We start from the raw sequence: 26,730 nt of genomic DNA, 5'->3' as shown, positions 1-26,730 counted from the left end.
CATGTTCTCCCACACCACTGTGTCTTTGCCCAGGTTTTCCCCTTCTGCCTGCAAACTTCTAATAGTTTCTTCTATCACCTGGAAAACACAAACTAATGGCTCAAGACTCCGTATCACTTCCTCCAGGAAGCCTCCGGTGACTGTGTCTAGAGTTGATTAGGATCCTGCTCTCTGTCGCCAGTGGCATCCCTAGTATCTGGGGCACAGGATACCCTTACCATTAATAAGTCAGTAAATATTTTGATGGAGGGAGGGATGACCTTATTAAATTGTCCATCACAATTGATTGCTCTGAGTGTCTGCTCAGCTGTTCCATTCCACTGTTAAAGTCCACTGCATGCACACAGAGTGTAAGCTGATTTACCCTTCCCCAATGTGAGAATTGAGACTTGGAGCTTTACCACTCCTTTCCCCCTACACTCTCCCCTTTGCTACAGTCCTGTTATCTGAGTCACAGCTTTTTGTGTGTGTCAACTGGAGGCTCTAGATACAGGCAGCAACTCCTCTGGGCTGCTCCTTTAGATTTGGACTCCTGTGTTGGCTACCAAGAATCCAAGACTCCAAGCCTTGTCTACTGAACCACAAAGTCTCCCTTTGGAATGTTTAGACCAAGGCTCTATAGGTTCAGACCCAGTTCCTCCCAGCCTCTGAGCAATGCGAACAGTGTAGTCAGCTGATGTTAGAGCATCTGTTGTGGATTTTCTCTCCAGGGTGGTCTGCCCACAAATGGATCTTATAACCAGATCATGTAGTGTTGAGACTGTTGGCCTGCCTTTATCTACCTGGACAGTGAGCTCTTTCTTTGTCATCCTGTACTTTTATATTTGATTTCTGCCATGTATGGGCTGTGCCATTTTATTTTTATACTCCACCAAAGTAATTTTTAAATGTAAATGAAAAAAAAGAAGGAGGAGAAAGAAAAGAAGAGGAGGAAGGGGAGGGGGAGGAGCCGGAGGAGGAGAAGGAGGAGAAAGAGGAGGAGGAAGAAGAACTTGGCCTGATACCATATCTAGTTATAATTCATAAGAACCAGTGATTACAATAATACTCTTTTTTAAAAAAAAGATTTATTTTATTTCTTTGGAAGACAGAGTTACAGAGAGAGGTAGAGACAGAGAGAGAGGCCTTTCCTCCATTGGTTCACTCCCCAGATGGCCTCAACAGTTGGAGCTGCGCTGATCCGACGCCAGGAGCCAGGAGCTTCTTTCAGGTCTCCCACGTGGGTACAGGAGATCAAGGACTTGGACCATCTTCCACTGCTTTCCCAGGCCATAGCAGACAGCTGGATCTGAAGAGGAGCAGCCAGAAATAGAACCAGCACCCATATGGGACGCTGGCACTTCAGGTCAGGGCTTTAACCTGCTATGCCACAGCGCCGGTCCACATAATACTTTTTGTTTGTATTTTATGTTATGGCTTATGGTAGGCTTTCATATGTATAATTTTCTTCACTTGATCTATGACATGTTCTTTTTTTTAACTTTTATTTAATGAATATAAATTTCCAAAGTACAGCTTATGGATTACAATGGCTCCCCCCACCCCCAATGACTTCCCTCCCACCCGCAACCCTCCCCTTTTCCGCTCTCTCTCCCCTTCCGTTCATATCAAGATTCATTTTCAATTCTCTTTATTCTTTATATACAGAAGATCAGTTTAGCATACATTAAGTAAAGATTTAAACAGTTTGCACCCACATAGAAACACAAAGTGAAAAATACTGTTTGAGTACTCGTTATATCATTAAATCACAATGTACAGCACATTAAGGGCAGAGATCCTACATGAGGAGTAAGTGCACAGTGACTCCTGTTGTTGACTTTACAAATTGACACTCCTGTTTATGGCATCAGTAATCTCCCTATGCTCCAGTCATGAGTTTCCAAGGCTATGGAAGCCTTTTGAGTTCTCTGACTCTTATCTTATTTAGACAAGGTCATAGTCAAAGTGGAAGTTCTCTCCTCCCTTCAGAGAAAGGTACCTTCTTCTTTGAAGACCTGTTCTTTCCACTGGGATCTCGCTCACGGAGATCTTTCATTTAGGTTTTTTTTTTTTTGCCTGAGTGTATGACATGTTCTTGTAAGTAGTTCTTTCTTACTTATTGTGGATGAATGTAAAAAGGCTTGAAGAGATGATTTGTCTACAGATATGAGCATTGGGTCTTTTTTTAAAAGAAGATTTATTTATTTATTTGAAAGACAGAATTACAAAGAGAGGTAGAGAGAGAGAGATCTTCCGTCTGCTTGTTCATTCCCAAAATGGCCACGATGGCTAGGGGTGGGCCAGGCTGAAGCCAGGAGCCAGGAACCAGGAACTTCTTTCAGGTTCTCACATGGGTGCAGAAGCCCAAGCACTTGGGCCATCCTCTGATACTTTCCCAGGTCATTAACAGGGAGCTGGATTAGAGGTTAGGCCGGCACCGTGGCTCAATAGGCTAATCCTCCACCTTGCGGCACCGGCACACTGGGTTATAGTCCCGGTCGGGGCGCCGGATTCTGTCCCGGTTGCCCCTCTTCCAGGCCAGCTCTCTGCTATGGCCAGGGAGTGCAGTGGAGGATGGCCCAGGTGCTTGGGCCCTGCACCCCATGGGAGACCAGGAAAAAGCACCTGGCTCCTGGCTCCTGCCATCGGATCAGCGCGGTGCGCCGGCTGCAGCGGCGGCCATTGGAGGGTGAACCAACGGCAAAGGAAGACCTTTCTCTCTCTGTCTCTCTCTCTCACTGTCCACTCTGCCTGTCAAAAAAAAAAAAAAAAAAAAAACCAGGGAGCTGGATTAGAGGTGGAGAAGTCAGGTTATGAACTAGTATCCATACAGGATGCCAGCAGTGTAGGTGGCAGCTTAATTTGCTATGCCCACAAAGCTGGCCCAAGGATTGGGACTTACCTAATGAAGGTTGTTTTGGTACTAAATCATTTATCTATTTGCACCTTGGTTTTGTATACCCCAAAGCAAATAGTCTTTTTTAGAAAGCTTTTATCTAATAAATATAAATTTCATAAGTACAGTTTTTGAAATATAGTTGTTCTTCCCCCCTACCCACCCTCCCATCCCCACTCTCGTCCCACCTCCTACTCCCTCTCCCATCCCATTCTTCATTAAGATTCATTTTTAATTAAGTACAGAAGATCAACTCTGTATTAAGTAAAGATTTAAACACAGACACACAAGGTATAAAGTACTGTTTGAAGACAAGTTTTACTGCTAATTCTCACAGTACAACTCATTAAAGGACAGAGGTCCTACATGAGGAGCAAGTGCATGGTGACTCCTGTTATTGATTTAACAATTGACACTCTTTTTTTTCCTAGGTGCTTTATTTTTTATCAGATTTTCATTTTTTTAAACTTTTTTTAATAAATATAAATTTCAAAAGTACAACTTTTAGATTACAGTGTTTTTCCCCCGTGACCACCCTCCCACCCATAAACCATCCCATCTCCTATTCCCTCTCCCATCCCATTCTTCATTAAGATTCATTTTTAATTATATTTATATACAGAAGATCAACTTAGTATATACAAAGTAAAGATTTCAACAGATTGCATCCACACAGACACATAATGATTACTGTTTGAATACTAGTTTTACCGTTAATTCACATAGTACAACACATTAAGGACAGAGATCCTAAATGGGGAGTAAGTGCACAGTGACTCCTGTTGTTGATTTAACAACTGATACTCTCAAAACACAGTATTTTGCAGTGAAAGCAGACTCAGTACATATTTGCTGAATGAATTTATGTTTCCTGCTATTTGACTGTGGCACTAAAGGCCACATGCCCAACTTGCTTGCTTCCCATTTTACTGACTGCCAGAGATGTCAACTAATTCTGGAAGCTTTTAGTATAACCAAGACAGTGAGAAAAATATTGCTAAGTTAGGCCAGCTATATGCTCATGTGGTATGATCAGTTGTAAATCAAAAATTGAACAAAATTCTTTTCTCACAGTGGCTAAGAGGTCAAACCTAGTGGAAGAAGATACTACCTTTAGAAAACATGCTAGAAATACCAGTGCAGTTAATGTGTGTTGTGATACAGTAACTTGGTTGTCTGTGAACTGTCAGTTTGGAAGTTTGTAGGCTCAGGTACTGATGGAAGCAACAGAGGCAGCAGACCAGAAGTCCCCCAAAGGATGCAAAACTGGGGGTTCTGCTGGAGGGGTAAATGAATCTTATTTCTCTGATAATCTGTGCTGGTTTTACTTTTTATTTTTCCTCTTTTTTTAAGATTTATTTATTTATTTGAAAAGCAGGTTGAAGCCAGGAGCCAAGAGCTTCTTCTGGGTCTCCCACGCAGGTGCAGGGGACCAAGGACTTGGGTCATCTTCTACTGCTTTCTCAGGCCATAGCAGAGCTAGGTCGGAAGTGGAACATCTAGGACTCAAACTGGCACCCATATGGGATGCTGGCACTGCAGGCGGCGGCTTTACCCACTATGCCACAGCGCTGGCCCCTGTTTTTCCCTCTTTAAAATGAGAAGAACTGGGCCAGCACTGTGGCATGGGGGTTAAGCTGCCACCTGCAGTGCTGGTATCCCATATAGGTGATGGTTCAAGATCCCGCTGCTCCACTTCCAATACAGCTCCCTGCCAATTCACCTGGGAAAACAGTGGAAGATGGCCCAAGTGCTTAGGGCCCTGCACCCACACAAGAGACCAAGAACAAGCTTCTGGCTCCTGGCTTCGGCTTGGCCCAGCCCTAGCTGTTGTGGACGTTTGGGGAGTGAACCAGCAGATAGAAGACCTCCCTCTGTCTGTAACTATGCCTTTCAAATAAGTAAATAAATCTTAAAAAAAAAATAAAATGAGAAGAACTGGTTGGCTATTGTAGGGATATTTCATTTACTCAGTGAAACAAGTTTTTTCCCGGTAACTACTGCACAGAAAGCACTGAGCCTGATTATGGAGAGGGAAGGAAGAAGCCACATTTGCCCTTTGTTGCTAGGAGCTATCCTGTGCTGGACCAAGAGCAGGACACTGTGAAAGCCATTTCTCCCCAAGTGGTTTATTGTCACAAATTTCAAACGCACAGAATAGTTGAAAGAATTTTGCAGTGAGTCCTGACAATCATCTAGACCCTTTCCTGAATGTTTAATTACTTTGGTTTTTCACTTTCATGTACATCTCTCTGTACCTCTACCCATCTATCAATCCATGTTGTTTTGGGAATAAGTCAAGACTTCACTACGTTTGTGAAAGCAGTTTGAAATATTAAACGCCTTTTACCTTTCTGAGATACTTAATGAATTCTAGTTAAGAAATTGACCCTATTTGATAACCATGGACAGACATGTTTAACACCTGTACTAGACTTTATTAAATATCTATTACATGCTTTTCAGTCCACTAGCTCATTTAATTATTATGAGGACAGTGTTGTTGCTGTCCTCATATGAAGAATTCACTCACTGACTATTAACATCTGGCAATACTAGAATGTAAATTTGGGTTTTCTGTCACTAAGAAATGGATTTAAAAAGGAATGGAACATTTAACTTGTTAGGTTCTGGCCTTTTTCAGGCAGGATATCTCTGCCTCCTCTGCAGATGAGATACCCAGGCAGATAGCCAGTTTTGTTTAAATTTTAAATTTCTGATAATATATTTGTCTGCTCTAATTTCTTTTTTTTTTTTTTTTTTAAGATTTATTTTGTTTATTTGAAAGAGTTACAGAGAGAGGTCGAGACAGAGAGAGAGAGAGATCTTCCTTTTGCTGGTTCTCTCCCCCAGTGGCCACAATGGATCAGAGCGGGCTGATCTGAAGCCAAGAGACAGGAGTTTGTTCTGGGTCTCCCACGTGGGAACAGGGGCCCAAGGACTTGAGCCATCCTATGCTGCTTTCTCAGGCATATTAGCAGGGAGCTGAATTGGAAGTGGAGGAGCTGGGACTTGAACCAGTGCCCATGCTGGATGCTGGTGCTGCAAGCTGAGGCTTTAACCTACCAAGCCACAGCACTGGCCCCTCTAATTTCTTTTTTTAAAGTTTTTTAAAAATTATTTATTTGAAAGTCAGAGCTACAGAGAGAGAGAGAGAGCTTCCATCAGGTGGTTTACTGCCAAAATGGCCACAATGGCCAGGTAGAGCCAGGAACTCCTTCCAGTTCTCCCAAGAGGGTGGCAGGGCCCAAGCACTTGAGTTATCATCTGCTGTTTTCCCAGGTGCATAAACATGGGGAGAAGGGAGTGAAAGCTGGATCAGAAGAAAAGCAGCTAGGACATGGGATTCCAGAGTCACAGGCAGCTGCTTAACCCAATGCACTACAATGCCAGCCACAGCCCTAAAGTTTTAAGGTACATATGAACCCTAGAATAAAAATTGATCAAAGTATCCACCGTTTAGGTGTTCAATGTTAGACTCACATTTAAAGAGTCATACCTGAAAGTGGGTGAGATCTGTTTCCAGTATTATACAAGTTCTAACCCATAACCTCTGGTTGGTAACCCACATCTTGTAGTTACCTTGGCATTCCTCTTAAATACGCCTAGAGGAAAGAGTGAATCATGACTGAACTCTACTAGTGTGAGGACCCTGGAAATATTTGTGCAGCTAAGACCTCACTCAGGACGTGACTGAGTGCAGCAAGCCGTGGTACCTCTTCTGGCTGAATGATGAAGTGATTCAGGGAGTTCTGTACAGGCCAGGATCTCTCTGATCCTCCCTGCCTGCAGAGGCTCTGGCTGAAGTAAAACTTGTGAATGATCTTAATGTTGAAAGAAAGTCTGGTCTCAACTCGGTGGCCCCGTCAGTACTCATCCCCTACCCTCTCACAAAGCTACTACAGTTGGCTTTTTGGCTTTGTAATCTCAATGCTCAGTGCCTTCTGACTCCGAAATGCAAAAAGAGGGAGTGTTCATAGAGGTCAGCTGCTCGGTAAGTGGCTCTGTCCCCCAAGCCTCTATTTCTTATCCTGGCTTTGCAGAAGGTCTGAACTGTGGCATCGGTGGACCCTTTCTCCCGGAGAGCCACTTCTATCGGTTATTGGAGCTTACCCAAGCAACACAAGCAAGCAATTAGAAAATAAGAGCAATCACTCTCTTCACCAATTAATTATTCCTAATTTTATAAATGAAAAGAAATTTATTTTTGTATCATAACTTTATTATTACCTCACCACTGATTAGTGAAAATTATTCATCATGGACTAGGTCTCAAGTCCACGGTCTGGCACTTGAGAACAGCTGGTGCTTATGACCCCTGAAGCCCTCCATCAGATCTGGCATTCAGTGAACTTCAGAGAGGAAAGGAGAAGCTGGGCCCAGAGAGAAGCCTATGCAGTTGTCTTGGCACGCGGCTGTGTGGTCTGGCTCTGAGTGGGGTCAGAGACAAGCCCAGGACCTGTGAAAGGGAGTGAATCACTGTGCAAGTATTTATCGAGCACCTCCCATGTCCTGGGAAGCAGCAGCTGGACAGTGGTGAAGGAGCACTGGCCTTAGGAGTTCACATGGCCGGGTTTCCCTCCAGGCCAGCCCTCCAGATTCTCCTACTGTGCATGATCTGGATCGCTCACTTCGCCTGTTGTGGTCCCAGTTTCTTGTCTATAAAATGGGGATGATACGTCAGAAGGTATTTGGTGCATTGTAGAGTGCTGGGGGACTCATGTGTCCAGAGGATGATGGTGATGTTGATGGTGGTAAGTGGATTTTTGGAAAGAAGAGGTCTATTTTTCATATACTTATCTGTAGATGCAGATAAGAAATCCAGGAGTGAAAGGAAGCAAAATTCAGATTGTTCAAGCCATAAGCATTTTTAAGCAAAAAAACTGTTCTTAAATTATTAAAATTATCTTCATATTATTTCAAACATACACACACACACACACAGAGAGAGAGAGAGAGAGAGAGAGAGAGAGAGAGAAAAGATCTTCCATTTGCTGATTCATTCACCAAGTACCCACCATAGCCAGGGCTGGGTCAGGTCAAAATTGGAGCCCAGAACTTATTCTGAGTCCCCTACGTGGCTGGCAGGGACCCAAGTACTTGAACAATCACCTGCTGCCTCTCAGGGTGCAGGAGTATTATCAGGAAGCTGGATGGAAAGTGGGAGGAGCTGGAACTTAAACCAGGCATGCCCAGTATGGGATGTGGGCATCCCAGGTGGTGACTTAACTTGTGTGCCACACGTCCACCATTGTGATGAATCCTTTTGAATACTGCAGGAGAGAAGAGGTCATGTTTTCTGTTTGATCAAGTAATAGCAGTCTGAGATAGGCCCGCCTTAGGCAGCTAATGAGCGGTAGAGCTGAGATTCTACCTTATGTCTGCCTCACGTCTGCCTCCAGTCTGTCTTTGTATTGCAAGATGGCAGGAGTTTAGGAGAGAGCAAATCCATCCTGAGGTGACCCAAGCAAATGCTTGCATGATCATGAGTGCCTCCTAGGGTGTTATTTTCTTTTTTTATATATTTTTATTTATTTATTTTTTAAATTTAATTGACAGGTAGAGATATAGACAGAGGGAGAGGGACAGAGAGAAAGGTCTTCCTTCTGTTGGTTCACCCCCGAAATGGCCGCTCGGCCAGTGCTGCGCCAATCCAAAGCCAGAAGCCAGGTGCTTCCTCCTGGTCTCCCATGAGGGTGCAGGGGCCCAAACACCTGGGCCATCCTCCACTGCCCTCCCGGACCACAGCAGAGAGCTGGACTGGAAGAGGAGCAACTGGAACTAGAACCTGGCGTCCATATGGGATGCTGGTGTCGCAGGTGGAGGATTAGCCAAGTAAGCCAGGGCACTGGCCCTGGGTGTTATCTTCATCAACAGTCTCAGAAGGGAGGTGTTTTAGGAATCAGCCCTGTCAGAGTTGTTCAAGGTCCTTCATCCCTTCTGCAGATATTTACTGAAAGTTTGTTTTATTCCAGGTATTCTCTTGAATATTGGGAATGTAGCAGTAAGTGAAACAATTGTTGACTTTAAGCTGCTCAGATTCTAGAAGGGAGATGAGCAAGAAAGTCACAGTGGAGTGTAAGTGGAATGGAAATTTGGGTTACTATGGAAATATACACCCATTTAAGGTAGAGGGGTCAGTTGGGGGTTAAAGGTAGTTGGATAGCTACTGGTTGAATTGGAGTTGGGCAGGAAGCACTTGGGATGGGAGAGTATGCATTCCAGGGCAGTATGAGGAAGCAAGGCCTTCATGGGGCTGTACGCAGCGCAGTGAGAGCTTAGCATGTGAGAAAGCAGCTCAGCAAGTCAACCAAAAGCTTCCTGTGAGTCCCTCTTACATAAGCCGTCCTGTTCCTTACGGGACATTGTGGGATGGCTCCAGTCTACCCTAAGCAGAATCAGAGAAGAGCTCGAAGCTGTTTTCTTTCTTCTGACCCTCCCATCTCAAGGACCTGAATCTGAGAACTCCTTGCAAGACAGGCTCTGAGGGTCACGTGGCTGCCATGTCCTCCTCGGGCAGACAGCACACTCTTCCCATCTCAGGACCAGACCAGACAGTGCCCCCCGACAATACAGCTGTGAGTTAACCCCCTTGCTCAGGCGGGTGGGGCTGAATTGCAGACAGGGCCCTCTGCACCTCTCCTTCTGGTGGGCGTATGACTCAGTGATGGTGACATCAGCCATGACTTCATTCATCCCGGGGAAAGGGGCGTGCAGACCGGCAGCAAGACTCTTTTCTTCCCTCCCCTCTCCATGTTTTGTCTGGACAGGGACCTTGTCGTGGTCCTGCTGTTGTTTTCCACATCTCTTTTCATTTTTTTGAAATCTTCATTTTTTTTAATCTCTCTCACTTCTATTTTTTTGTCTTGTCATTTTATTCCCGCTTCACATTTAATCTGTTCTTCCTCTGCACCCCATCCTCCTTTTGTCTCTCTGTCCATCTATTGCTTTTGTCTTTGTCTCATTTCTCCTTTTTGGTTTTCTTTTCCCACCCGTTCATCTTTTCTTCTGCTTCCATAATTCCTTTCTTCTTTTCTTTCCCTCTGCTCTCGCTCCTCCCGCTGAGTGAGAAATGTATCTGTAAACTGGTCCTCCTGACTCCCAGCCCTTCTCCTTCCAGAGCCCCCACCATGCTGCTGCTGCTTTAACTTCCCTAAACTGATTCACAAATCACTGTCTACACAGGAACTGGTGATGGCCCCATTCTCTTACAGCGTGAATGTCTGATACAAACCCACGTGCGTGTCCTGATGCCCCTCAGCTTCTGACTGCCCTGCTCATGGTTCCTTCTCCATGGCCATGCATGTCGAGGATGCTTCTTGCACTTTTGCTCTGACAGTTGCCCTGGTACTACCCTCTCTCACACCTCCCTTAGTCTTTGTCTTCCCCCCACACACAGATGAGACACTATCTCCTAAGTAACCTTTTTCCTATACCTCCTGCCTGAGGAATGTCTAAACAGAATCCTTAGTTTCTCACCCATTAATGTAGGAACTTGAATTGCTGTGTACTTCTTGGACTTCCTCCTCAGTGTTTCCCTTGCACAGATTCTTTGCCCCACCTAGTTGGTCAGTAACCTGACACCAGAGTATTCTTGCCTTTCATGGCCCCTCAGCAAACCTAGAATATATCTAGCCAAAGACAAGGATTAGCAGACAAATTGTTGCATAACCAATACATATTGGCTTATTTCATATTAATTCTAGGGATACAGGTGAACAAATTATAGTTTCTCCTTACAAAAGAGCCAAGAATCTAGTAGGGGAGACAGACAGGCCCATATATAAAATGAGAAGAGCAAGGATTATGGAGGAAACATTTACTGTGGGTATGCCAGGGTAGGTGTATTAATATAGATACCCTCCTTGAATTGAATACAAGTAACAATACTGTGGGTTAAACATTGCTTCAAATGAACAAATTAAGACCCCATTGGTTGGACTTATACAGTAAGTGGGACAATCAGTTTCTGAAATGAGATAAATCAGACTCCAAGGATGGAAGGATGAGGTGGAACTTACATTCTGAATAATAATAAGAGTAGTCACTTAAGAAGTGCCTACTGTATTCCAGAGCTGTTCTAAATAGCTTAACATGTATTTGCTCACTTGATCTCTCAACAACCCTGATAAAGGTATTGTTGTTATTGCGTCAGTAATTATTATAGGAAGAGGAAGTTAAAATAAGGAATAGTTAAGTAGCTTGCTCAAGGCCACATGGCTATCAAGTATTAGAGCTTGAGTAGGTGCCCATGCAGTCTGGCTCTGGAGAAGAGACAACAGACTGTACAATGGCACGTCTGTGTACAGTAGCATGTTGCACACTTAGAACTGCCACTGGGTTAGCCTATTTGGAGACTCAAGTTCAGAAGGGGTGCTGATAGGTCAGGGTGTTGAAAGGTGATGAAAAAGGTGAAGGCTGGGGCTGGTCACTAAAACCTTATAGAGTTCTATCCTCTGTACAAGGATTTTGATAAAAAGGGCAAGAAATGTTCCTAGAAGTCATATTTTCTATGAGGTAGACTGTTATGGATCCATCATAAGGAAGAGCAGGTGAAGTTCTAATCTTATTCTGGCACTAGAGTTGAGCAAGAACATCTAGTTGGGGTCCTTGGAGGTAACAGTGGTGTAACCATGCACCAGGGATATGAAAGAACAAATAAGAATGCAACATGACCAGAGAATCCCCACAAAAATGCCAGTTAGAAGAGTGAAGCACACCCATGCTTTTTGTGAGTCGGGGGCTAAGTAAAGCTTAGGTTGAAGGGCATCTGGGGAAAGAAAGAAGAAGGGGCAACCATGTGAAGCAGCTTGGAACTCATACCAGGGTGTCCTCAGATGTCCCAGAACACTTGACATTTGATGGAGCACTTTTCCCACTGCAGCCCCCTCTTCATTGGTGCTTGGCCGCCATTCAGTGACCCAGGAGTCCAAGCCAGGAAGTGAATGGATCCATTTTCCAATTAAAATGAAACTTCTCCAAGGGACCTACTCACCCTGAGAAGAGAAATTTATCTTCCTGGCAGTCTGGCTTGGCTGGAATGTGTCTGTGCTCTTGAAACAGACTGAAAAAAGCCATTAACTTGAATGAAAAAAGAGAAATGGGGACAGTTCTTATTCACAACCTCATTCATTTATCCATTCATTCCTTATTTCCATTTCCATAAACTCTTATTTAGCCTGTACATCTCTGCTCATTCATTCATTTATTCATTCAGTTAACATTATTCATCATCTATATATCAGATTCAACTCTAGATCCTAGAAGTAGGTTAAAAATGAAACTAAACAAAGCACAGTCCCTGCCTTTAAGGAGCTTTCAGTCTAGTGAGTGAGGTAAACATGGCACAGATGATGGCAAGTACAGTTGATAGGGATAGTCAGAATGTGATGGGCCGCTGGAGTAGCTCACGGAACTGAGGGGCTCACGGGTGATTTTGTGGAGTGGGTAACGCCAGAATTGAGCTCTAGGCGAGTACATATATGTATACACACTCCCTCATGGTTATGTTTTGCTGGAGAATTCCTGACTCACAGAGGTTGACGTGGTGGAGCTCTCTTCATAAATTAACTGAGAGTTTAAATTAGAAGGAGGATTAGATGTAAGGAATTAGAGAAGAAGTAGAGTATGGCTTCTTCAGTAACTGAACTACCTGAAACAGAAAATCATGTAGGAGCAGCACATTTTTTGGGAAAAGAATTATAGACTCTAAGAGGGGCAATGAGACATCCAGGCGACCATGTATCAGAGAAGAGTTTGAATTGAAATCTCCAATTTGGCATTATTCAACTCATAGTTGGTTGGAACACGGGAGTAACTAAGATTTCTGAGGCAGCATATGAGCAGTGAGAAGAGTGCTTGGATGAGGCAAGAATCCTAGGGAGCATCCATATTTAAAGATAAGCTAGAGAAACAGAGCTCATGAACTAGACAGAAGAACAATGATGAGAAGGACATGAAGGGATCCAGAAAAGTGAGATATTAAGGAAGACCTCACTTTTCTACCTGTCCCAGTCTTCAACTTTCTTTCATTTCTAATCCAAGACCCTCTCACCCTTCCAAAGCTTTCTTTTCATATTAGGAGTCTGTCCTTTCCTCTCATAGTCAGTACCACCCACAGGAATTGTGTGATGTAGGTGTTTAAGACTTTGCTCTTCTCTTCCTGGCACTTCTGTGTCTTATTATGGGTTCAACAGCCAGACACTTGGGCTAGCATCGAATTGACCATTAAAGATCCAAAATTCAGTCTGGCTTTCTGTTTTACCTTCATGTGGCCTTGGGACAATCATGATGCCCTATATGGGCTTCAGTTTCTTAATCTTTAAGGTAAGAATTGTAATTTCTTATTTTCTTGTCTTAAAGAAGTATACAAATCAGATGGGATCATGCATTTCAGAGAGCTTTGAAAAATTGGAAGGTTTGTAACAGTAATTAGAGTCATTTTTGTTGACTTAGGCCCTCTACATTACTTCAGTTCTCACAACATCCTTAAGGTAGATGCTAGTAATGTAGCATTTGAGGAAGCAGGGGCTTAGAGAAATTAATTTGCTGAAAGCCACACAGCTGGGAAGTAGTGAGCCCTATAATTGAACTCAGGTTGCCAGACTCCAAGGTTCTTTGGCCCCACATACCACAACCTTGTTTTCCTAATACATGTGGTGGAATCTCAGTTCTAGAGAAAGTCAGCTTTGCAGAAATAGATCCGTTTTCATGAAAATGATCACATTTTTATGGCTGGGAAGTCAGTTCTTGTGCAGATTTGTGTGATTTCCTTTCTGCCCAACACTAGGCCTCCAGGGAAGGTGGAGGAAGGGTTTCTGAACATTAAATCATTTAAGTTATACAATGAAATTATTTCATTTTGCAAGTGAATTCTGTGATGGTACCTCCTTCCACAAGGAGGGCAATATGTCTTGTCAATTCAGATTTCCACCCCCCTTGGGTGTCTTTTTCAGCAGTAGCATAGATATTTACTCCATCTGACCTCTAGGCTTCAGTGCGGAGCTCTCCCACGTGCAGCCCTTGTAGCTATAGCAGCCTCAAAGCCCTTTTCCTTCTCTGACCCCTGTCTGAGCTTACTCATTACAGCAGATATATGGCCACACACAAAATATTATGATAAAGTTATGAGGCTGACTCACCAAACCTTGGTATCAGACTCATTACATTATTGTCGTACATCATCTCATTAATTACCTTTTCCTGTGCGTGCATCTTTCTCCAGCTCTGTGTTACAGCTTTCTTTTGAAAGGTCTTGGCTTTAAATTTCTTCATACGCCTCCTGAAGATTTTTTCATTTTTTAAAAATTAGTTAGGCTTGGCTTCTGCATTCCAGACATTTGTCAGTTCAAGGTGGATTTAAGCACTTAATTAGGATACAGCATGGGATGGAGGGATTCCCAGAAAAGTTGACATGTGAGCTGGATTTGAATCCAGGGGTGTAGGGGTTTGATAAGGGGAGAAGATGGGAAACTTAATGCTAGTAGTAGCATCAGCCTAAACAGTGGCATGGGAATATAAAATAGCCAAATACATTTATGGAAGAAAAAGTAATGAGGTGACAGCAGAGTGGAGAGAGGAGAAGTGATAGGAGATGAGCCCAGAAAGTAATCCCAGTAATGATCCTGGTCACATTGGAGTCAGGGTAAGTGTCCTGAGAGCCAGGCTAAGGAGTTAAAGTGTGATTCTAGGCCATGGCAAACTAGCAGACTATTTTAAAGAAAGGAATGCAATGGCAAGTCTTTACGTTTTTAGAAAGATGTCTCTAGCAGCACTAACCTCTCAACTTATCTGCCTGTCTGACTTGAAATAGTTTTAGGGTTTGGTCTTTATCTCAGTGGATGGGAGTTTGAAATACACAATTGTTTCATTGATTCTGGGAAAAATTTCTGGTTGGGGTTTAGGACCTACTCCATAATGTCAGCTTCATTTTTCTTTGAAGAAGGACATTGAGGATTGAGATTCTTACTGAAACATCTCTAGACTATCAGCCTGTGTCTTAATTTGGAGGTTTAAACACAGAGTGAAGATAAAGTTATGCTTTTTCCTGGGTAGTTGTGCTGAAAAGCAAGATCCTGAGTACTTGCAATGCTCAGGCAGGACCACTATTGAGTGGAGAATTATGAGCTCCATTCCCTGCCTTTTGTTCACCGCACAGGGCAGGCAGCCCAGATGCAATCCCTTTGCAATGAACGCTATAATACCAGGATGCTCCTCCCTTAAGTGGGCATCACTTTTTTTCACGTGGTCCAAGACCTCGATGTCATCGAAGTGGCTGCCTCATTTTCCTCACAGGTTCCCTTGCCTCCTAGAAGCAGCAGAAACCTCATGGCCTTCTCAAACACTGCAGTGGCAAGGCAAAGGCGAAAGTTGTTTTTCTCTGTCCTGGGGCTGGCGGGGCATCTGCCTTGAATCTTGGACATAATTGTTCTACCCGTACCCTCTACTGAGACCTGCAGCTGTGTGAGCTTTGAGCAGTGCCTCCTCCCAAGAAATGCCTTGGTTTTATGAAGTAACTGATGATTAAAAAAATAATAAGGAAAGGAAAAAAAAACCTCTTCCCTTTGGTTGCTTTCAAGCTGGGGGATTGCTTAGCTCAAAGGTTTGTGATTGGAATGCAGAAGCCTTTAGTGCCAAGTCATACACCCCAGATCACTGCTGCTTTTTTTCTTGAAAAGATTAGTTTTTGTTAGTTGCTTGGTAACCAGAGGATAGGAAGATTTAACTCTTTCAGCACAGAGAGCTACTGGTTTGAATTGGATTATGCTGTCACATCATGAGATAGAACTGTGTTGACATGTGGTTAAGGCCTACCTTGTGCTCTAACCACTAAGAGCAGGTGCACAGATGGTGGTGATAGGTATGTAGAATTAAAGTGAGTTGCACAGGAGAAATTGAAATCTCTGAAATGTTTGAAATTGTGTACACAAATGTATTTGGGAAGGCTTTTCCTTATCTTATCTTTTGTGAATAATGGTAGTGCCCCCCCAAAATGCCCAGACTCACAGCTTTGATAGACTGGATGCCACAGGGAGGTGACTGTCATCGTGGAAGAAGAGAATACTCCCTAGCGCGAGAAGCCCTGGTGACTTTGGGCTAAGCCCTTGAGGTCCAGCCATTAGTGCCTACATCCTTAGTGTGACAGGACTATGTATCATCCACACAGCCCTGAACCCCCCTGAGAATCAAATAGGATGGGACACAGGTGGCAGATGCGAGGCCAAGCATTGTGTCCTGGCAGGCCTCATGCTTACAAGAATAGAATCAGTTCAGTAAGATCAAGACCCTTGGCCAGGACTGTACCTGTCAGGTAGAAGGAGGGACAGAGGAATTTTTTCACAGACCTGGAAAAAATCCATCTGCAGGAGCCCATGTGCTCTTCAGCATCCCAGCATTTGATGACAAAGTACTTGTGAGTCATGGAGCCCTATGGAAGAACCTCCTGGGATCCTCCCAGGCAGTCTGTCAGCATCCCCGGGGAAGAGATGAGCTTCCAGAGAAATTCTGTCTCATCTCCATTCTCCCTTCTCTCTGCTGATAAACCTCCAGACCGGGATTTTGTAGAGAAAACAGGGAATCCTGCTGGATTTTCCTCGGAGACAGTGTATGTTTTTAAGGATATCTCATACTTCCTTTTCAAGATTTTTTTAATTTATTTGAAAGGCAGAGTGACAGAGACAGAAGGATAAACAGATAGAGGGATTCATCTTCCACCCGATGGTTCACTTCCCAAATGGTGGCAAAGGCCAGAGCTGGTGGAGGCTGAAGCCAGGAGCCAGGATCTCCATCCAGGTCTGCTGTCTTCTCAGGTGCATTAGCAGGAAGCTGGATCCAAAGTGCAGCAGCTGGGATGTGAACCAGTGTCCTGATATGGGATATTGGCATCACAAGGGGAGTTTTCCACTTTGCCATCACATTGGCTTCAGTACGTCTCATACTTCTAACTGCACATAGATCTGGTTCTTCATCATGTGAGGAGGTGGGTTAGGATCCTGGGGTGGATTGAGGAAATCAGAAGAAATGATATTCCCTGGATACCTCTCTCTCCCTACCCTTAATATGATCGTTTTTGGCAAAAAACACTGAGATTTTCTTTGAGACATTCTACTTGGGTTCCATTATCCATATTGGTTATCTTTGTGGCCACAGGGTGAAAACTCATTTCCCAGGTCTTCAATGGCCCTGGGAAAGATGGAACAGAAGCAGATAGTTTCTGAGCAGAGGAGGATTTTTCAGCTTTGGCTTGAAGCACTGGGTGTTGCCATAGTGGTTTGGTGGTTGATGTCTGGTGACTGGACTTGGGTTTCTGGGACCCTTGGAAGGAGTCTGCCTCTCCCCCTCTCTTTAACCACCAATCATGGAGACCACAGAACACATGGAAACAGACTGCCAAGACCATCCAAAAGCTTACTGGTAGTTTGACTCGTGTAGTTTCAAAGGTTACCATTTTATAATTGTGACTTGTTAGATGGCATATAGAGATATGAGAAGACTTTAGAAAGTTTGTGGGAAATGTATAATATGGAAAAAATGCATAGATTTCAATATTTTTCACCCAAAAAGAATTTATCCTGTAATCCTCTTTTCCATGAACTTTTTGAAATACCCTTGTATTACTAGTTCACATATTTGGTCATATTGGTCATATTTATAAACTTTCAGTTTTGCTTTATTTAAAATTAATTTATGGACATGAGAAAGAAGTTTAGTCCGAGTCCTTTTGTACATAGAATCTCTCACTCAAATGATTAAGCATTTAGCTACAACAATAATGGAGACTGGGCTTTATAGTTTGCCTTTTATACCTGAACACCTTTGAAGTTGTTTTAATGAGACTACACACTTGAGGAAGTAATTGTTTATCTGCTTTGTTTAGATGTCTAGGTTCATACAGTAATAATAAGGAAGCCATAAGTAGGAAGAACTCACAAAACTTGAGAGTAAGTGTAGGGAAATCCAGTGGTATGTTTGTACAGTAGATGTACTAGCACTTAGGACTATTGTACTACTCCAAGCAGATAACACATGTGGAAGCCCCTTTTAAACTGTCAAGCACTTCTTACATTAGATAGATTGGAAGGTGAAACTAAGCAGCTTATCTACTAGTTCAGTAAACATCTATTGCGTGCCTACTATATGTAACCCTGATACTGGAGTCTGTCTCTTTTGAAGCATCTGCATTGTTGCCCATAAGTCCCAAAGATACCCTTGAGCTTATATAAATTCCTCTTTTGTAGCATCTTCTAGATGAAATAACTGAAACCAGGACATGAAAAGTTGCTTGGCTGGTTTTGCTTTATGAAGTTCTACTCCTCTAGAAGTGCAGAAAAGAGCAAGTTCTGGGTTTCCAAGTTTATCTCACATTCAGTTCCATTCATAAGGAAAGTTAAATGGTGCCATTTGGATCCTCTTTATGAATTATTGGGCGAAGGAATCTGATGTCCTCATTCAGCTAAGTCATATGTTCACTCCTAGTCCAATCCAGTGGTAGGGGTGGGGAACCTTTTTTATTCCAAGGTTCACCTGTATGTTTATAACATCATTCACGAGCCATACAAAATTATCAACTTAAAAATTAGCTTTCTCTGGACTTGTTGAATTTCATATTCCACTTATTGTTGCCTTGGTTGGCCAGACAAAATGATTTTGTGGGTCGTATAACGACCACAGGCCAGATGTTCCCCAATACTGGGCAGCTGAAAGTCCACTCAGGAGATGGTCATCATTGTCATCAAGACTGACAAGGTCCTTGACTCCACAGAGTTTGCAGTCTAGCAGGAAAAAAAGAACTTACACAAATCATTGTGGGGTGGTATTATAGCCACATGTAAACTTGAGTAGGAGATCCTGGAAACCTTCCCCAAGGAATATGGGTAGGATTAACCAAAGGAAGCAGGGGACATGTGTCCTGGGAGAGAAGAAGGTGGCAGGTGAGGAATGAATGTTCCAGACAGAATTGGCTGGGGAAAGAACATGCCCAGCAGCAAGAGAAGATCTGGCTATTTGGCAATGTGGAAAATTTATAAAACATTTACAACAATGACTTGATTATGTGACTGTTCTCTTTGGCTTAGACTGGACCTTCTTTGAGGGCAGGGACTATCCTTTCTATTGCCTTTGGAACCAGTTGGCATGTGGAGAATTTTATGTAGCAGGGCACATTTAGTTTCATTGGGTAATTTCTTGGTCCATTTTCTCCCTGGCTTCCAGCTGCTCAGTGTTAAAATCTTGGTATATGTCTTGAGGCATATCGTCTCACCATTCCCCAGGACGATGGATTGCGTGCCCTCCCACGGTATGCTTTTTCTCTCCCTCCAGGTTGGCAGAGAGGGATAAAAAGGAAATTATGCTCGTTTTTGAAAAGACCAATAATTGCTACTTTTTCTTTCCTAAGTACTGCTTTTATATTCCCCTTCCTCCCAGTCCAAGTCCCTGAACAGATGTTTTTATGGACATTGTTGGCTATGTTTTTGTTTTGAAAATTTCAAAACATTATTGAAAGAATAGAGGGCTAGAAAAAAACCTGTAATTGATTCTAATATATATTTAATTTGGCAGAACTTGAGAGAGACTTGCTGGGATAAGGCGGGACATTTCTTTGATCTCCCAGACTTCTTATCATGGAAGGCAACAGGTGTCACAGCACGGTATGTTAATTACAAGTTGGATGTTGTTTGTGCTCTTCCATTCTTGGGTGTCTGTATATATATATTGATTTCTTAACTCTCTTTGGACATACCATTTGTACATCTGCATGTGATTTTGCACAGTTAAAACATCTTGAATCTATCTTCCATCTCCACTACACATGCCCAAGCACCATTGTTCCTATGAGGCTTGGAATGTGACTATCCAACATGAAGATCATTTTTTACAACTGGATGTATTTGAAGGAGATGTGAAAAAAAGAAATGGTGAAATGTGACTATTTTTCCAAAGGCACTTTTTACATACTGAATAAAAGGATATGTGTGTGTGTGTGTATGTGTGTATAAGAGAGAGAGATTTTAAAATGTTCATGGAGAACAGAATTGAAAGATACATGTTTTTGTGGTACAAAAATGTTTGAAATCCATATGTGGAGGGGTCTTCAGAAAATTCATGGAAATGTTTATTACGAAACAACTGTACATGGATTTCAAAATTTTTTTGTGCAAAAATCTTTTTTTTTTTTTTTTTTTTTTTTTTTTTTTTGACAGGCAGAGTGGACAGTGAGAGAGAGAGACAGAGAGAGAAAGGTCTTCCTTTTGCCGTTGGTTCACCCTCCAATGGCCGCCGCTGCAGCCGGCGCACCGCGCTGATCCTTGGCAGGAGCCAGGAGCCAGGTGCTTTTCCTGGTCTCCCATGGGGTGCAGGGCCCAAGCACCTGGGCCATCCTCCACTGCACTCCCTGGCCATAGCAGAGAGCTGGCCTGGAAGAGGGGCAACCGGGACAGAATCCGGCGCCCCAACCGGGACTAGAACCCGGTGTGCCGGCGCCGCAAGGTGGAGGATTAGCCTATTGAGCCACGGCGCCGGCTCGCAAAAATCTTTTAATTCCATTTTCCATGAATTTTTTTGAAGTTTTCTCTGTGTCTCTCCATATTTTATATATATATATATATTTTTAAATATACTTAATTATATGTAATTATATATATAATATATATATTTATATTTCTAAAGTTAAAACAAGAGATATGTTCAAGGAAACTTATTTTAATTTGATGAGTGCAGTATGAACCCATTTTGTTTTTTATATACATGTATTGGTACCATCCCATACTATAGAAGTATAGATGTTGATATCAACTGCTATTTGTCAGTAAATTATGGATGTTAAACATAAATATGCACTGACGGAAGAAGACTTTCACAAAATACTCATTGGGTGTGAAATTGTGGCTACAATAATTAGCAGAATAAGTGTGTGCATTATTATGGATAGATAGGTAGGGCAGAAGATCTCTAAGTATGGCAAGTCTGTTATCATCTTGACCTCAGATTTAATGGGATGGGGGGATGTTCTTAATGCCTGTGAAGAAGATGATCATTTCCTAGAGTTCAGCTAAACCTATGTAAATTAAGGAGACAGGTTTTGTATCTTAAGGTCAGCTTCTTGGTTTGTGTGTGTGTGAGTGTGTACACTCTTCCCCCTGTGCTCTTCCTATTTCATTTTGTTGGGTTTGGGTCTTTTCTTGCAGCAAGTTGATCAGACTGCAATAGTTGTTCACCAGAGGTTACCAGTAGAGATAGTAGAGGACATGTTTCACAAACACATCATTCTTCATGTCAGTTTTCACCTCTGCCCAGTGAAACAATTGTTAGCTAAAGGTCTGGGGGCACGAGGTGGAGGAGGGGTGCCTACATGCACATGCAAATGGTCTTAGCAATCCTTTGGCCTTCCCATCTCTCCTGGAGAGAGGCTTTGGAGGAGTGGTCTAACCTTCACCCTAGACTGTGTAATTAGTCACTGTTAAAGTTATCAGCAGTGTGGAGGGCAGTGTGTGGGTGCAGAGCTCATCGTGGACATTTCTCTTCTGGTGTGACGTTATTTGCACAAAGGTATTGAGAGTATCTTTCGCTATATTTTTTTTGTGACTTGTGCTACAGTGAAAGAATATTTTGATCATTTTAGCCAAATGGACCTATCAGTCAAAGTGCTGTTAGTAGTTGTGTGTATAGGAAATATGCCATTAATCTGGAAGCTTTGAGGACCCGAAAATGGAGCTAGAGGTGGAAGACTTGGATTTGCTTCTTTTTTGGATTATTGTTCAACCCAACATTTTGGCTTCCTCCCTGTTTCTTTCTGTTGGCTCTGGATGCTCTACACTCTCATTATCTGATGTCCAATACTGTGTTCAGACACCCAGGATTGGACTTTCTGAAGGTAGTCCTGGCCAAATAGATTAACTGCAGTGGCATGTGTGTATACTGTAAAGTCATAGTGTGAATCCTATGTCTGGCTTCCGCCACACACTGGTTGGGTCACCTTGGGGAACGTTTTCCCCTTCTTTGTGTCTCACTCTCCTTATCTGTAAGATGGGATCATGACACCCACCTGCAAGCTTGTTGTGTGAGTCCTATTAAAGCCAGTTTTCCAAACTAGCCTGCTCCTAAGAATTGCCTTAATCATATATTCAAAACACAGATCCCCAGGACTTCTATTGTAAGTCTACTGGAGCAGAATCTCTTTAGCGTCCTGGGGTTCTATTTAACTAATGCCCCAGGTGGTTATGCAGTCTGGGAAGTTTGGTCATTGCCTAACAGGATGGACGTGAAAGTGCTCATGGCCTATGGCTTGGAGGTGCTCTATACCTGTGAGGGATGGGAAGTATTTTGGAAACCTAAGGAATTTGGTAAGTTTAAAAGTGAAGGGCTTCCTGTTGACTTCCCAGAACCTGCCTGAGGGCTTTCATCCCTGCCCCTGAGAATCTACAACCTGGGAGACGCAGAAAATGTAATGCTTACAAGTGATTTCTTGGCTCTGCAGTCATCCTTGATATCATTTATTGGTTATGCCATTCATGACTCACTCTGTTTTCATTAGTGTAAATTAACACCCTCCCCGCCCCAGCTCTCATACCTGTGAGTACCTTCAGAGGCTTCTCTTCCTCTGATGTCCAAGGTGGTCACCCCCTTCACTGGCCCACTGACAGCATCCATGTCTCTCTGTCTCCTCTGTCTGGTGTTTACTCTATTTTTTCCTGCTTCTCTGTTTCAACCTGCATGATTCCAGGAAACAAAGAGCCACTCTGAACTTGCTTGATTTTAAATGAGATCATGACAAAACCTCGGGTGTTCCTTGGGTTATTTTCTGGATGGTTGAGGTCACAGAAGAGCTTCTAACACATGGCTGAGTGATTTTTAAAGGAATTAGCTATTTGGTTTAGTTTTGTTTCTCTATCCATTTTGGCAGAGTCTTTACATACATTAAGTTTATGGCATAGTGGAAAGAGGGAAATCCTGGTGGCCAGATGGAGGTGGGCTCAGGGTCTCCATCATGGCCTGACTCAGGAAGCTGGACCAGAGGATTTGCTTCTCTGAGCTTCCTGTCTGCATCTGTAAGCTCTCAAGGTTATGGAGAGAGTGAGGGGCATTGTGGATAAAACAGGTAGCATTTAGTATTGAAACAATAAGGTGTCTGTCCCCTCCTTAAAATAAGGCAGACAAGGTTCTCAATTTGAATGTGCCAATGCCAGAAAAACTCTGGGTAATAGAACAGGAACTTGGCATCCTCTGGGCCAAGCAGAGGTTCAGATTTGGTGTTTATTTGGCTCTTAGATGTGATTGTTTTGGGAGGCTTTGGTGAAATGAATGCCAAAAGTGCCAGAGGGTGTTTTTCTTTCTTTTCTTTTTTATTATTCTAGTAGAATCAGGGCTAGCAAGTGATTGGATTTCACCTTGTCTTAAAGCTTTCAAACTTGTTTCTGGCAGTGGCCTTGGGTAAGAAGTCCTCCTGCTGCTTTTTTCCTCCTCTGTTTCCCTCTCCCCTTTCCTCCCTGCCTCCTTTCCTCCCCCTTCTCCCCTTTGGTTTTGCTCTCTGAAATACAGCAGCTACTTTTGTTTATCTGGGTCACTGAGAACATCACTACAGTGCCTATGACTGATTTATAATTCAACTCCATTCTTTTCATGCTATTAGTGAAAATAATTACGACTGTTTTGTCATGAATAATGGTAATTATCATTTGTTGAGTGCCTTTCTTTTGTGTGTGTGAAGCATATTGACAAATGTTAACTCCATTAGTCCTCATAGCCATCCGTTAAAGCAGGTGGTGTTATTACCATTTTGCAAGGCAAGAACTGAAGCGGAATGCTTTAGCAATTTGCCACATTCTAGCACTTGAGTGAGTAACTGTCTAGATTAACATGAGAAATGGTTAGTCAGAAATTTGAATAATAAAATTTTGTATAGTCAGAAAAAAATACAATGGGACTTCAAAAAATTCATGAAAACATGGAATTATTGTTTATTTTGATATAAGAATTTTTAAATATATGTATTTTTAACATAATGTGCATTTTTCAGGAACTTTTTAAAGATCCCTTGTATTCATATATGTAACTTCTCCCTCCAGAGAGATTTGAGGTGACTGGTAATAGATAAAAATAGATGGAAAACTATGGTAAATTGAGTGAAAATATTAATAGAATGAGTAGAAGCTGAAAGCTTTATAGAAACAATAGAGTGCTGTATAATTACTAATAGATTTGTTTCTAAGCTTCTTAGTGAGCAAAGTAAAGCTGGAACATGGCAAGATTCACTGAGTGAGCAGACTGAAAACCTGACAGCTGTTTAGAAGTAGAATTTTTTCTAACACTGGGGTCTGAGAAAAACTTCTCTAAATTATTTAATTATTTACAAGGATCTTCTATTAGCTTGCTTTCTTTCTTTCTTTCTTTCTTTCTTTTTTTTTTTTTTGACAGGCAGAGTGGACAGTGAGAGAGACAGAAAGGTCCTCCTTTGCCGTTGGTTCACCCTCCAATGGCCGCCTGGGACCCGTGCACTGCGCTGATCCGATGGCAGGAGCCAGGTGCTTCTCCTGGTCTCCCATGGGGTGCAGGACCCAAGCACTTGGGCCATCCTCCACTGCACTCCCTGGCCACAGCAGAGAGCTGGCATGGAAGAGGGGCAACCAGGACAGAGTCCGGCGCCCCGACCGGGACTAGAACCCTGTGTGCCGGCGCCGCAAGGTGGAGGATTAGCCTATTGAGCCGCGGCGCCGGCCTAGCTTTTAATCATAATTTCAAATAAGGTTTTCACTTAAAAATGGTTTTAGGTTTCCAGAAAAGCTATGGAGAAAGTACAGAGAGTTTTCAAGTGCTTGTCACTCAGTTTTCCCTCTTGCTAATGTCTTATCTCAGTATGGTACATTTGTCACAATTAATGAACTAATAGTCTTATATTAGCATTAGCCAGTTTCCTTACTTTATCCAGATTGTCTGGGTTTTTACCTGACCACTTTTTCTGTCCTGGAATCCCTTACAGGACCCCATGGTACATTTAGTCATGTCTGCTGAGGTTCCTCTTGGCTGGGGCTTTGCATGTTCGGGATAATTTTGATCATTTTGAAGAGTGCTAGTCATGTATTTTGCAGGATGCCCCTCTGTTGGAATCTTTCTAATGCTTTTCCATTGTTGTGGTTTGGGAGGATTACCATAGGTACTCTCATTATACCAAGGGTACATACTGTCTGTGTGATTTATCACTATTGCCTAGTAGAGAGATCACTTGTCAGGTGTCTCCACTGTCAAGTTCTCCCCCACCTTGTATATGTGTTGGGAGGAAGTCATATGCACAGCCCACAGTTAAAGAGAGCAGAGTTATGTTTCCCACCATGGAAGGTAGAGTATCTGCATATCGTGTCTCAAATTGTGTATGGGATATATGTCCTTTTAAAATTTACTTACGTTTATCACCTTGGACTATTATCAGACTCCCTAGGTGCGAGAGACACTCTTATTTGGTTTAGAGGTCACATGTTGAAATTTCTGAGACATTTCTATGGCATATGGTAAAATGAGGGAATTTTCCCAAATCAGTTTAATTTTCCCTTTTCTTTCTTTGTATTTTATACTCATTTTCCCTTTCCTCTCCCCTCCACACTGCAATGAACAATTTTATGTAGGTTTTTACTAAATATTCTATCATGTACTTTGAAGAGGTGAATGTATGGTTTTTGAAAACTTTTACCTTTCTTTAAATAGCCGTTATTTTCCTGATTTGTTTAGTTCTCTGTTTGGCCTTTCTAAAGGATATTATTATGCTGTTTTTTTTCTCATGGTTTTTTGTTACCTGTGAGATGATCATGGGCTATTGAGATGTTGTCATTTTGTAAATGTAATTTCCAGGATCTCAAAAATGGTACCATTATTTAGATTCTTATTCTACTTTTTTTTAAACTTTTTTTTAAATTGGAAATCAGCCCTTGTAAAACTTTTTTTACTTAAAATATTTTATTTTTCATATCAATAATATCTGATACTGTTTTTGATATATATGATATTCTGTCTTCCAAGTATAAGTGTGTCAATTTTGCCATGTTCATGGATTTAACCTGGGATTCACTTTTAATTTACAGTTTGATATTAAATGCAATTAATTTATGTAAATCACTTATTTTTTTACTTATGTCAATTGCTAATTATGTTAGTATTATATATGTTAATAAGCTATTTATATTAGTTGCTAATATTACATTGGGGTTTTAGTATTTTCTTAAATATTGGTGACAATTTATTATGTTTCTTTGTTTTAGTATTTTCCCCAAGGTGTTCTTCTTAAAAAATTATTTTTTTTTCTTTCAAACTTTTATTTAATGGATATAAATTTCCAAAGTACAGCTTATGGATTACAGTGGCTTCCCCCCCATAACGTCCCTCCCACCCGCAACCCTCCCCTTTCCCACTCCCTCTCCCCTTCCATTCACATCAAGATTCATTTTCATTTCTCTTTATATACAGAAGATCAGTTTAGTATACATTAAGTAAAGATTTCAACAGTTTGCTCCCACACAGAAACATAAAGTGATAAATACTGTTTGAGTACTAGTTATAGCATTAAATCTCAATGTACAGCACACTAAGGACAAAGATTATTAAACAAGAGTTAGAAAAATGTCATATTTGACATTTTTTACCTACATTCTTCGGTTATTAGTGTTTTGTTACACTTGTGCTCTTAAGTACCCTGTCTCCTCTCTTTGTCAGTGACACACAAACGTGTTCATTTGCTGAACCCTTTGTAAGTTAATTGCAAATATCATAATATTTCTCTTGTAACCACCTAAAATACCAACATTTTCCTGTATAACCACAGTGCCTTTATCACGTTCAAGACAATAAAGTTAGTCCTCAGCATTTAGATTCCT

General features: G+C 42.1%; 1 protein-coding gene across 21 annotated transcripts in view; it reads left to right on the top strand.

The window, feature by feature from the left end:
- The window catches only part of FGGY (FGGY carbohydrate kinase domain containing), a 532,663-nt gene that overhangs the window by 60,630 nt on the left and 445,303 nt on the right, over positions 1-26,730 (top strand). For all 21 annotated transcript variants that reach the window (XR_011390684.1, XR_011390683.1, XM_070078420.1 and 18 more), the window contains exon 5: positions 19,436-19,524. Coding sequence is in view for 19 of the 21 variants with exons in the window: in XM_070078420.1 (XP_069934521.1) it covers positions 19,436-19,524 (89 nt within the window). In the remaining 2 variants the exon portion in view is untranslated. The remainder of the gene's footprint in view (positions 1-19,435; positions 19,525-26,730) is intronic.

Source organism: Oryctolagus cuniculus, chromosome 7 (assembly GCF_964237555.1).
Source record: "Oryctolagus cuniculus chromosome 7, mOryCun1.1, whole genome shotgun sequence".
In the NCBI taxonomy this organism is placed as follows: Eukaryota; Metazoa; Chordata; class Mammalia; order Lagomorpha; family Leporidae; genus Oryctolagus; species Oryctolagus cuniculus.
The sequence above is the reverse complement of the archived record's forward strand: the minus strand, read 5'-3'. Positions and strand labels throughout refer to the sequence as shown.